Source organism: Pteropus medius, unplaced genomic scaffold, assembly GCF_902729225.1.
Source record: "Pteropus medius unplaced genomic scaffold, Ma_sr-lr_union100, whole genome shotgun sequence".
Classification (NCBI taxonomy): domain Eukaryota; kingdom Metazoa; phylum Chordata; class Mammalia; order Chiroptera; family Pteropodidae; genus Pteropus; species Pteropus medius.
In genome coordinates, this window is record NW_024344378.1 from 30,011,561 (window position 1) to 30,024,342 (window position 12,782).

The window sequence follows — 12,782 nt, forward strand, 5'->3', positions numbered from 1 at the left end:
CATTCTCTAAACATTTAACCACAGGTACTGGTTAAACATTTCACCACAGGTATTGGTCAGTGGGCTCTGACCAATTCAGATGGGCCCGACTTGTATATCAGTTGAATGTCAACTCAGGTTTAAGGCCTTAGGAAACCTAAGAAATAGCAGTATAGAGCATTTTAAACTCTGGCTAGTTAATATATTTGTTTAAAACCCCAACACATCATTCTCAAAATTCTCCACCTTAGTCTGCTATTAGCTATAGTTATAATATGCTGATTTCAAGCTCTCACGTAGTTTTTTGGGTTTGTCTGTTTTATCGGGTCATTGAAAACGTAAAGTAAATGAACCTGCAGAATTTCATGACTGAGTGTCTGCCCTGTTTTTCCCTTTTTCCAGGTCTATTATTAGCAGAAGATTTTTCTGCATAGTTGGCACGCTGTACCTGTATCGATGTATTACAATGTATGTAACTACACTCCCAGTACCTGGTATGCATTTCAACTGCTCTCCGAAGGTAAACCATTCCTCACTGTAATTTCCCTTTTTGTTTGTTTCTTGTCTTGCCCAGGGGTCCTTTGACTAAGGCCAAAGGTGAAAATTTCTCTATCATACAGTCAAGTCCCTCCACCCTCATCTGGGAATGTTACTAAGCAGTATGGCTAGGTGGCCCCACCCTTCTCAGAATTTCCAAACCCTGTTAGTGCTTCTCAGCTGGGGAAGTATGTGGTCTCGTCAGTGTGCTGGAAGCAGTTAAGCTTTGTGAGTGGGTGTAGCTCTTTGGATTCCTGCCAAACTTTTAAAATATCATTCACTCCCTTGACACAGATCCAAAAGCTTTTATATGGCTTTTCCCTCTCTGACATGGAAAGTTCTGTTTCAAATGACATTTTTTCCTTCTTTCTATTAATCCCTACGGTGGTAAATCTGTAACAGCAGAGCAAGAGACACTCTTCCTGTCTCCTTGCATTCTCCACCCACCCAGACAAAATCGCTACTCTCTAGGGGTACATTTTGTCTATTTATCATTCTTCTCTAGTGACATAGAAGCCTTTCTTTAAAATAAACTTCATTCCTCTCTTATCACTACCTTTACCTTGGGATCATTTCAACTTGGGAGATCACTGGGATTTTATGAAATAATTAGCAGGAAGTTTCGTTTTAAAAATGTTTATCTACAGTAAAGCTCTTTAGTGCAATAGGAAGTAGAAGAGAATAGTTCCCTTGATTTGGTTGGGAAAAGATAAGGAATACTATGATGTGTTTGGAATCGTTTCTTTGCATTGCCTTTGTGCTGGTGAATCACCCATGCCCTTTCAATTTTATCCCTCCATACTTTTGTACCTTCCAGAAGGGATATTCTCTCTGTTAGAACCTTGGAAGAGGGCCGAAAATTTGACTTTGGATTTTTAAAGTTTGGATTCCTTTAGGCTGTTTTCTTACTGTGGTCCCCTTTTCTTCCTAGACTTGCATATGTGCTCAGAGAGATAGCTAGTTCCTTACTCTTCTCTTTCCATTTTTCCTACAAACTATTTCCTTAACTCCGGAGGAGCTGTCATCAAGAATGAACTTTCCGATGTTCCACTGTCTGCAGCAGCAGTCCTGCCTCTCTGCACCTCCCGCCTTGCTCTTTCTTCCACCCTTCCAAAGAAGCCAGCCTCACATCTTCTTTGTCCTCTGTAAAATCTCTCACGCACTTGCCGACGGCTCCTGGGTTATAGGAAATATCTTGTTATCGTTGAGGATCCAGTGATGTAGACTTGCTGGGAGGCTGGCTTCTTAAGCAATATGTTCTCAGTATAGGATATTCACCTAAGTTTAGTTTAACTCCTTTAAAAAGTTTGTCTGTCTGTGCTTGGAAAATTTCTCCACCAAGGAACAGGCCATGCCAGTTTAGGCAGATGTGTGATCTGGCCAAGCACACGTTGAAGCTGGATCCAACATCGAGGACTAGTGCTGTGTGGCCTTTCTTCCTACAACCAGCTCTAGCTTTGTTTCTTCTTAGGACCTCTCCAGCTCCACCCTGTTTCAGAGAAACTCAGGTTTGGTTAGCATTGGCACTTGCAGAATCAGCTTGAGTCATCAGCATATCTAACCAAGATCTTGTGACTAAAAACAGCTTGTGGTTTTCTTGATAAAGGCAGAGGTAATAGTGGGCACTGTGCACAAAAACCAAACCCAAACATGCCACTCATTTGTTGTGTTGCCACAAACCCCAACTAAAGCCATCATTCCGTGACAGTCTTCAGGAAATCAGAATCTTTAAAAGTATACAGGAGAGGGTAAAATGTTAGCACACCTTAGCAAAAATTATCCGTTAAAACTCAGTAAATCTAATTACTCCTTTTGTACAGGGCTTTTAAAAGAAAGGATTCAGGAAACAATTTTTTTTATTCTGAAAATGTTCAAGTGTTTCCCAAAGTAATGAAACTAGTTTAAGGAACCTCCATATACCTAGCACCCAGATTCAGTGATTATCAAGATTTGCTACATTTGCTTCATCTATATTTTTTCCATTTGAAGTACTTTTTCAAAAATCCCAGAAAAGCTCATTTTATTGCTACATACTTTAGTGTACAACTAAAATTTTCAGACATCTTATTGTGTAATTTTAATGCTATTGGTACATTCAACACAATTAACAGTAATTCTTTGGTATGACAGTTACCAATTAATGGACTATCTTGATTGTCTTAAAATGCCTTTTTTTTTTTACAGTTGGTTTGTATAAATTAAGATGCAGAGTCTTTACATTACATATAGTTGTTCTGTCTCTTAAGTCTCTAAATTCTAGATCAGTCTTTTTTTTTTTAACCCATCAGTAACTTGTCAAGATCAGACCGGTTGTCCTGTAGAATGTCCCACGTTCTAGATTTACCTGTTCCTTTCTTTCTAGTATCGATTAACTTCTTTCTCTCTCCTCCATATTTCCTCCAAATAGAAAGTTGGCTCTGGAGACTTGATTTGATTTAGTTTCACCTTGTTTGGCAAGAACACTTTACAGGTAAAACAGAATGATTTCTGAAGCTAGACAGTAGAGTTAGAGAAGTCCTCTTGGAATGGCAGATCAAGCGTAAGAAATTTAGTGGTCAGTCAAGGGCTAGAATGCTTCACTGAACAGTGTCAGAAGGGAGAGAAGGATAACAGTGGAGGGAGATCCCAGAGACCTGCTCTGTCTACTGTAGAGTCATGCCCAGGGCTGTTTCAAAACTGACAGGAACCTTACTAAAAGTCATGTAGTCCAATGTTCTATTTGCTGTCTCTCAACATCCTTACCAAAACTCGATCAACCTCTCTCTGAGCCATTGCGTAGAGAGGGAACTTATTACTTTGTAAAAACACGAACCTACCCAGTAATAGAAAGAATACTGAGGTCAGACTCAGGATGATCTTGCACAAACACTTACTGCGTGGCAGTTGTATTTAACATCTCAGAGAATCAGTTCCTTTATCGGCAAAACAGGGCTAATGACACTTTTTATATCTGTCTTAAGGAGTCGTGAGAGTGAAAGAAGGCAGCACGTAGGGGTTCTGTCGATGTAAAACGCTAACAGAAACAAGAAGAGAACTTAGTGTCATTATCACGCTTCAACCCCAAGACTCTCATCTGTTCATTATTCACAAAATGCTGTAGTCAGGCCTCAAGCTAAGCCACTGGCCCTGGAGATGGAAAGAAAGAGACAGATTTGAGCAGTGTTTAAGTGGCTGAATCAATACAACTTGGTACTAAATTTGATGCTGGGAATGAGGATAGAAAGGAAGGATTTCAAAGGTGACTGGTTTTTACCGCTGTGATAATTAATTATAAGGGAAGGAGGAAAAGGGAGTTAATGACTTCAGATTAAACAGAGTTTGAGGTACTTGTAGGATATCCAAGTAGTGGTGTCCAGGACAGTTAGCAATATAGATCTGAAGTTGAAGGGAAAATCAGAGCTAGAAATTAAATGTTTGTGAATCATCATAGTCTAGCTGGTGTTAAAGCTGTGGGTATGAATGAAAGGCAAGAGACAGGACATAATAGTATAATGCTTCTAGAATTGAGTATTCCCTGATTCGAGTCACAATTTAAGGCCTGTCTTTGGTAGATACCCTTACAGTTATCAATCATTAAACTACAAAGGAAGATATTTGAGCTTTAGAAAATAACTTTTGGTCTAACATAGGCATGTGAACTTAAACTTGGTTCTGCCATCATATTAAATCCCATAGTTAGCGTACTTAATTTCCCCCTTAATGCCGGTACTCAAAATGCATGGCTTCTAAGAAAAATGTTCCAAAAAGAATGCAGTAGTAATTATGAAAATTGTTCCTATTGTTCATTCATTTAATCGTACTCTTCGCTTTATAAAATGTAATAGCTTGGAGGAATAATCTTTGCGTGCAATGATTCGGTGAGGAAGAAATGACTGCAGCAAAGACAAGCCACCGGGAACCGTGGAAGGGAAGTAGGTGGGTTCAGTTCCTGATTAGAAATTTCTGGGAAGCACTGGCCCTACATCCTAGTGTAAGGATGTGCCAGGCCTACACCAGGGGCAGCCAAGTTTTTGATACCTTGATTAGCCCACATTAATCTCATCACAGCTTTTTTCCAAGGAGTGTGTATACAGACTCAAAAACAACCTCTTGTCATCTTGTTCCAACTGTTTAGGGTTCCATTAAAAAAGGCAGAAACAGTTAAGAATTGTTTGGTATTCTAAGCTTTCTGTAAAGCTGTAAGAAGTTTTTTTCTAACTGTTTTAGCAAACTCCAAAAGGAAATAAAAAACCTACCCTCGATTCACAGACACCCTTAATGTTGATGAAGAGAGAACTTATGTCGTTTTCATCTCATTTTAATAATCATATGGGTTAATCTAATGACTAAGCATTAAAGAGAGATGCATGTTAGGTTCTGTTTTATGGTCTCCACAGTGACTTTAGATTTGAAAACCTTCAGAAAGAGAGAGTTATGGTACTGCCAGGATAATTAGCTGGCTAATTCATTAATCTGACATGGTGTTTTCAGTGAAATGATTCTCTTGAACTTGAAAGACATATTTTTGTTTGTTTGTTTGTTTGTTTTCCTCCCTAACACACTTGAACATAGCCCACTGTTGGACAGAGGTTATGTTTGGGTGGCTTCTGAGGTTAATTTAATTGTTCAGTAGAGCATTAAAATACAAATGCAATAATAGAAAAGCCTTCGTATTCTCTTCTGCCAGTCAGTTTTTCTTCATTGCGCAAATTAGAAAGATTGAAGCATCTCCTTTATTCACTACTAAGCCTCGATGTGACAATCATCAGCCTAAAGCTCTCTTAGTGGCATGAGTTCAGACTTACAAGGCAAAAGACTCATTGGTTGCTCTTTAGGATTTTATACCTTTTTTAGTTTTCTTACATTCTCAGGTAGCAGCATGAGCGTTCCAAGCTGCCCTCCACACTAACAGATTTCGATATTCTGATTAGCTCCTGCTAACCTTATCAGTATTTCAGAATATGGCTTGTATTCTGTTACCAAAATAGCTTCATGTCATCTGTTGAATTGTGTGAAATTTAAATAGTCATTGATTTTACCTAATTTTCTGCTTGCCTGCCAGTTTCTTGTTGTCAGTATAATTTTCCTTTTTGTTCATTCTCACTTTTTCTGACATATAACTTTACATTTCTTTACACTGTCCTCTTCCTTTTGCAGTGATAAAAAAAATAAAAATGCATTAAAACATTTCTTTCTCTTAAAAAAAAGATTATTTTTTCTATTTAAAGAAACTCCACATTCATTATAGAGTCATTGAAAAAAATATAAAAAGAAGAAAATTTTTATAATTACTCATGGCCCTACCTACTATTAATGTTTTAGTATATTTGTTAGTTCTTTATGCATATTTTCTTTCTTCTGATTATGATTTCTGTATAATTATTTCCGTTTTTTTATAGTTAACATTTGATATATGCTTTTTTATATGATTTTATAAACCCTAAACTTTCTAAATGCCTTTCTTATTTAAGAGAAATCACCTGGGAGGCTCACACTCACAGATTGTGAGGCAGGGAATTTCTGGATGTGACTTCTTTTGATAAACAAGCAAGTTGTATATTTCCTGAACGAACATTTCTAGAGAACGTGTCCTGTGCAGGGTAAATTTTGAGGCTACACAAATATACAAGACAAGCGCTCCCTTCTTTCACAAATGGGCATCTGGAAGCCACGGCAGACATGTAACCAGCAGATTACTCGCCGACTTGTTCAATCCTCCCTGCTATAGGCGTGTGGGGCTCAGTTGCCAGGGAAGCACAGAAGAAGGTGGCATACTTCCCCGGGTGTGTTGGCTGCTCTGAGGGAGGGCTATCTGAGCCAAGTCTCAAAAGGATGAGTAGGAGTTTGCCAAGTGGAATCGAAGAGAGGAAGAGCTTGCCGGGTGGAGAAAACAGGAAGGGTGTGAAAAGGAGTCGGGAGGAGCAATAAAGCTAGGGATGCCTAGGCACGTGATCCTATGGGTTGAGTGGCCAGAGACAAAGCCAGAGTGGCAAGTTGTGGACAGATTTTAAGAGGTCTTGTCACCCTTTTAAGGAGTTTGGCCCTAGAGAGCGAGGCACGATTTTATCAGGAATTATTACGTGATCACATTTGTCTGTTAGGAAGACCTCTTTCTAGTGATATAGAAAGTAAGCTGTTTGGGAGAGAGGGAAGGAGGTAGACTTAGCATAGTGCTGAACTATGTGTACCTGTTTTGTTCCAGGCATGATTCTAAATGTGTTGTTTTCATTTAATCCTGACAACAGTGAGTGGGAGGAAATTGCCATTGCTTCATAGATGCCTAACCTGCCTATTGTCTCACAGGTACTAGCACTACTCAGTGGCAGAAGCAAAAAGTCTGGCAACGTCTCTGTTCCTGGTATTTCATATGAAGACAGATGAGGCTGCTTTTGTGTGGTTGTTTGCACTACAGATGAGGAAGGCCTAGACCAGGGCAGAGAGAGCCACGTTTGGGAGCCATTGGTGACAGAGATTTTCTACATGGCAACAGCCATCTAGTGTGAAGAGATCACCAGAGTCAGAAAGCAGTCACTAAGGAAATCCAGAGCCTCAGAAGTGACAGTTCATGACTCTACATGAAGTGTTACCCTTTGTGTAAGAGTACAGGCAGATGGGCAGCAGGACTTTCATCCCGAGGAAGGGTTCCAGAGCTGCCCAGACACTGCAGGCCAGCGGGTTCCATTCAAAAACCACATTGTCCTGCTTGAGATCCTCCCACTGGCCACGTTCCAGACGATTTGAGTGTTACAATGAAATAATGACAAGAATTGATTACAGTACATTAATAAAAATTTTTAAAATCAGTATTAGGGGAGGAACTAGTCGATGTAAAAGAAATATTAGAAAATCACCATTTTGCAACCACTATATAGTAATAAGTCAAGCAAGAATCAATTGATGCTAAAAGATTAAGTGAAAGGTTAGGGGTCATGATGTTTACATAATTTCAAAAATATCAATAATTGATTATTAATTATAAATGGGCAGAGGTGTGTGTTCGGTGGAGAATCTGGCAGACAGTTCCATAGCCAAGGGGTCAAACCGGTAGCTGAACAGACAATAATATCTGATGCTTTTTGATGGGGTGCACGGAGAAGGACATATCATTTCTGTGATACTATTGCCAGTTACATTTAACCCGAATTTAAACATAAGGAAACAATCAGATAAAACCAAATTGAGGGACATTCTATAAAGAAACTAGACTGGGCTCTTCAAAACTGTCAATATCATTTAAAAAAAAAAAAGACTAAGAAACTGTAGTAGACTAAGAAAAATTAAAGAGCATAACAAGTAACCTCAATATGTATTCTCTGACTAGATCCTAGATTGGGGGAAGAAAGGTCTACATTGTTGAGACTGTTGGGCAGTCTGAATAAGGATGTCTGTTAACTGTGATAGTACTGTATCATCGTTAAATTTCTTACGTGTGATTATAGAGGAGAATGTCCTTGTTTTTACATTTATGAGTGAAGTGTCATAATATATTCAACTTATTTTCAAATGGTCCAGGAAAAAAGTGAGAGAGAAAACAGAAGCAAATGTAGCAAATTGTTGGTAATTGATGAGTCTAAGTGAAGGGTCTACTGTGTTCATTATACTCTTCTTTAGATTTTGAAATTTTCAAAACAAAAATCAGGGAAATTTTTTTTTTTTAAACTTCAAGACCAGGTAGGCTAAAGGATCTCTCAACACTTAAAGCAAATATAATTTTGTTGAGGGCAAATCTTGCCTGGCCGAATTACTGGGATTTCTTTAATATGACAAATAAGAACATAGGTAAATGGGAAATCCATAGTTGACCCTTATTTAAGATTTTATGAAGACTTTGATAAGTCTCCTTACTAGAGGCCATGAAAAAAATAAAAGTTTTTTTTTATTTTTGGTTGAGGATCAATGTTTTATTGCTGGTAATCTCTTAGAGATGACTCCCCACCCCCGCCAAGAAAAACCTGCCTGGCATGGGAGTCGCTGGGTACAGTTGATAATGGGGAGGTGTAGAGGGCCAAATACAGCAGAGCTTGGTGTGGAGGGACAGGCCTTTCTAAAAGCTGTATGTATGAGTCTAAGAGTTTGTGCATAGCAAAGTTTCTACTTCAGATCGGTTGAGGTGGATGTAATATCTGTGGGTGAAACTGAATCCCAGAAGTGAAGTGATTACCATCTAAAGGAAGAATTCAGAGTGTCTCATGATCACAGATAAGCAGCTATGAGGGCTGTGCGTTTCAGGAGAACCATCCAGATTTCACTTGTTGGCTGCTAGGCATTGAGTTTGTTCTTAAGGAACGTGCCTGCCCTCCCCTCACCCCCAACACTCCAAAATTATTAACCTAACTTGGTAATGGTAGTACTGCCTAGATTTGTGTAGCACTTTATAATTTTAGCAGTCACTTTACAAACATTATCTGGCTTTGGTTGGTGAGAGTTGAGGATGAGGAAGTGGTGTTCTTGCCGTGTTGCAGATGAGAGAATTGAAGCTAGAGAAAATGGTTTGTCCAGAGCCACCTAGATAATTAACCCAAAATGAAGGTTTGGGGCGTATTGATGCTCATTGTTGTTCCAACGAAAGTAAACTTGGTTACCTTTGCAACATCCCTCCAGCACAGCACAGAATAAAGCAAGGAAAGGTAAAATCAAACTGAAAACACCTTGTTTAAGCAGCAAATGAACAAGACAAACAAAAACACACAGACACAACAATTTAGTGGTTACCAGAGCGAAAGGGGAGAGGGGAAGAGGTAGAAAAGGGTACAAGGGGTCAAATATGTGGTGACAGAAGGAGATTTGACTTTGAATGGTGAACACACAATGCAATATACAGATGATGTAGTATCGAATTGTACACTTGAAACTTATATAATTGTATTAACCAATATCATCTCAATAAATTTAATTTAAAAAATTGCTGAATAGTATAAACAAAGGCAGAAAATGGACGATTTGTTTATGAAAGAGTTCCACGAAAATAGCTTTTATAGAGATGGGAAAGTTTGATTTAAATGGAGAAAACACTTATGAAAAATAGATCTTTAGTGAATAATGAATAAATATTGTTTTAGCTAGTCAACTATATTTAAAGGACATTTGTAAAATGGATTAAATTTCATTAGAACAACTAGAAAAAAGGAACCTGGAGACATCGTCCAGCTTTCGTCGTTTGGGGAGGTGTTTGCGGCAATAGCAGGCTCTTTCCAGGGACAGGGCAAGGTTGTGTAGGTGAGAAGTGAGACGTCTCAGCTGAGTTACTGTGTGAAACAGAGAAGCCTCTCAGTTTATTTCTCATCTGTAAAATGAACATCATAACACCAGCTCTAACCGTATGACAGGCTTGTTGAGGGAATTGATGGGAAAACTTAAAAAGTTGGAACTTTATACAAACAAAAGGTAATGTCTTATTATGTGAAGCCACCTTGCCACCTTACCACCTCTTTTTTTTTTTTTACTGCCCAATTAACATTAAGAAAGTATGAGAAATTAAAAAGGGTCAGTTTTGAGCCCCTCGCTGCTGCTGTGAGATCTAAAGCATTCGTCAAACTTATAACACACTGCCTTCCTTCCCTGTGGGGGCCTCAAGGTCATGGTAAAAGACATTTTCTTAAATCATATTCTTAAGTATCCATCATTGACTAACATGCTAGTTGAAATTCAAGAAGTAGCGTAGTTTTTCTGTTTGGGGTCTTAGTCACTTGGGGAGTTGAAGTTGAGGGGGAAATTGCAATGTATATAGTGTGTGTTTCTCAGTTGCAGGCTGTTGGGATGTGGATTGACGGGGCGTCCACTGATCATCCTGCTCCCCGATGCTTGATTCCCATAGCAGGTCCGACCTTCGGTCTGGGTGTTTAAGAGCAGTTGTCTTGGTATATCATGGATGATAGTGAATTTTCTGTTTTGGAGGAAGATTGTTCTTCAGGAACAAGACAATTATTTGCCCTGGCAGTAGTAGGTAGATTCGTTGACTGAATGAATGAGTGAGTGAATGAAGTACTTCAAGAGACACCTGGTTGTTCATGGTTGTTGGAATGGGACGTAGTAGCATGACATTACCTCTGTAAGGTACCTAGGCTGCTCAAGGAAAAGTTACTTTATTTGTATCCAGTGTCTGATTTACACAAGCTTGTGAGGGACTGGCAGTGCACAGGTAGCATAGAGTTGTGCAGGCAGTACATAAATGGAATCAGAGAACTCGGGTCACATTCCTAGCTCTAACCCTGAACAGCCAGGGGTCCCAGGAAGCCTTGCTGATTCTTCCGGGCCACTGTAAGATGAGGCATTGGTAAAGTACGAAGATTATATTAAATAGAATTTCTACTCCTCAGCACTCACTTGCCGCCTTCATCAAAGTTATACCAAAGCCGTTGATCTATGCGGCACTATCTGATGAGTTTTGATTCCAGGTTTTCCATCTCCTACCAGTAGTGGGTGAAGCACAGTGAATATCCAACTCTTCAAATGCATTTAAGAGAAGAGGCAGTGCACTAGGCTATCTGCAAACTCGAATGATGGTGAACAGACTATCATCAGAGTGCCGTGTTATTCAGCATTGAAAAAATAGTTGGGGAAGCCTGTTTTTTAATAACCAAAGGCTCTCTGGCTCAAACTGTACTGGAGTGGTCTCTTTCATTCAGAAGCCTCCCCTGCCTTCTGCTCTGTTTCTTTATGTGCCTTGTTTAAGTGATTTGGCCAGTTTTCTTAATCTCTTGGCCATTCATTAGAAGTTGAAGAAAATTGCTTTATTTTTACTGAAAACTGACTTTTTTCTTTGATGCTAGGAGACTGTAATTCACATACTAGAGCTATGAGACCCTGTCACAGCTTCGTAGTCTACTGAGAAAGTGTTTATATGGATGCTCCCCAAAATATCTCTGCTTTCAAAAATGAACATTCAAAAGCCTACTGATGGGGAGGTTACAGTTCCCGTTACAGTGGAGTAAGCACACTTCATCCTGATCTCTCACGGTTTGCAACCAAAAAATACTGGACAGAATGTATGGAGCATTCTTTGTTTGAAGATTGAGAAATCATAGCGTAGCAGGCACATTGGGGAAGGAAACTGAACTGAGAAGTATGAAAGATCCAGCCATGAGTTTTCTGTTTTCTGTTTTTCTCTTCCTATATCTCCTGCCTGTACTCAAAGGCCACCTAAATCCCAGAACTGCAGAACTCCAAGAGAATGCCTGTCTTCCTAGCTCAAGGAGCAGGAATGGAAGTCCCCTTGGGACAGACTGGGAGAAACTCTACCGATTTCTGTGCAAACCCTATTAACATGAAGTGTGTACATTCTAGACTTTTTTGTGAATATTTTTTAAAGCATAATTGTACCAAACATTTGTTTTTCTTTTTAAATGAATAAAGTATGGTATAAAGTTGCTATGCAGTCATTGTAAGCTTATTTTTTTAATAACTCATTAAGCAGTCATAGCCTACGTCAGTGCATTTGTTTCAGTATAGTGTGCGTTTGATTCACCTCAGATTCTGGTTCAGTACATGAGAGTGTATTTAAGCAGATTCCTGCTGTTGCTACATCCCTGGCCCAGGCTTTGAATAGCAAGGAAACAGTTATTAACAATGCCCATTCAGGTTGTTTCCAGCTTGTTGCTTTTGTAAATAATGTTGCAATGAGATATTTTTACTTAAAGCTTTTCTTCATATTTGGGATCATTTCTTTGAGGTAGTAGACTCCTAGAAGTGATGTAACTGAGTCAGAGGTTATGGCTATTTCAGTTGCTGTTCAATACTGATCATTATGCCAATCGTAATAAATATGTTTCTCCCTGAGGTGTAGGTGAAGAAATTGAGGCTTAGAGTGTTTCAGCTATATGGAGTCACACAGATGACCGGTAAAAGCCATGATTTTAGCCCAGCCTATATCTGTTGCCAAGGCCGCTGCCACCTCCTCCTCCCTGCACTGCTGGCTGCTGCATTCACACGTCTTCGTCTTCTCTTAAGTGAGCCTGTTTGAGAAAAATCAATGACATTGTACCTGCCCTACCACTGCTGTCTTTCTTTAGCTTTGCTAACTTGACGTGGGGAAAAAAATGAGCTCCCATTAATGTTAATTTTTATTTCTGTTTGCTTGACAGTCTGTGTTTCTAGCTGGTCATATTCTTTGTCCTTTGATAAGTTTTGTTTTCTAAATTGGTCTTATTTACTTGATTTATATTTGCTGTGAACACAATAAAGATGTCAACTTGTTTCTGCTCTGATTGTTTTTATAATTTGTCTTTTAATTTATTTGCTTTTTTAAACATAATTTTTAATGTAACTGGAACCATCCATCTTTTTAGTCT

General features: G+C 39.0%; 1 protein-coding gene across 8 annotated transcripts in view; it reads left to right on the forward strand.

Moving 5' to 3' along the window:
* The window catches only part of SGMS1 (sphingomyelin synthase 1), a 256,609-nt gene that overhangs the window by 234,689 nt on the left and 9,138 nt on the right, over positions 1-12,782 (forward strand). For all 8 annotated transcript variants that reach the window (XM_039871804.1, XM_039871805.1, XM_039871806.1 and 5 more), the window contains one exon: positions 382-499. In XM_039871804.1, the coding sequence (XP_039727738.1) occupies positions 382-499 (118 nt within the window). The remainder of the gene's footprint in view (positions 1-381; positions 500-12,782) is intronic.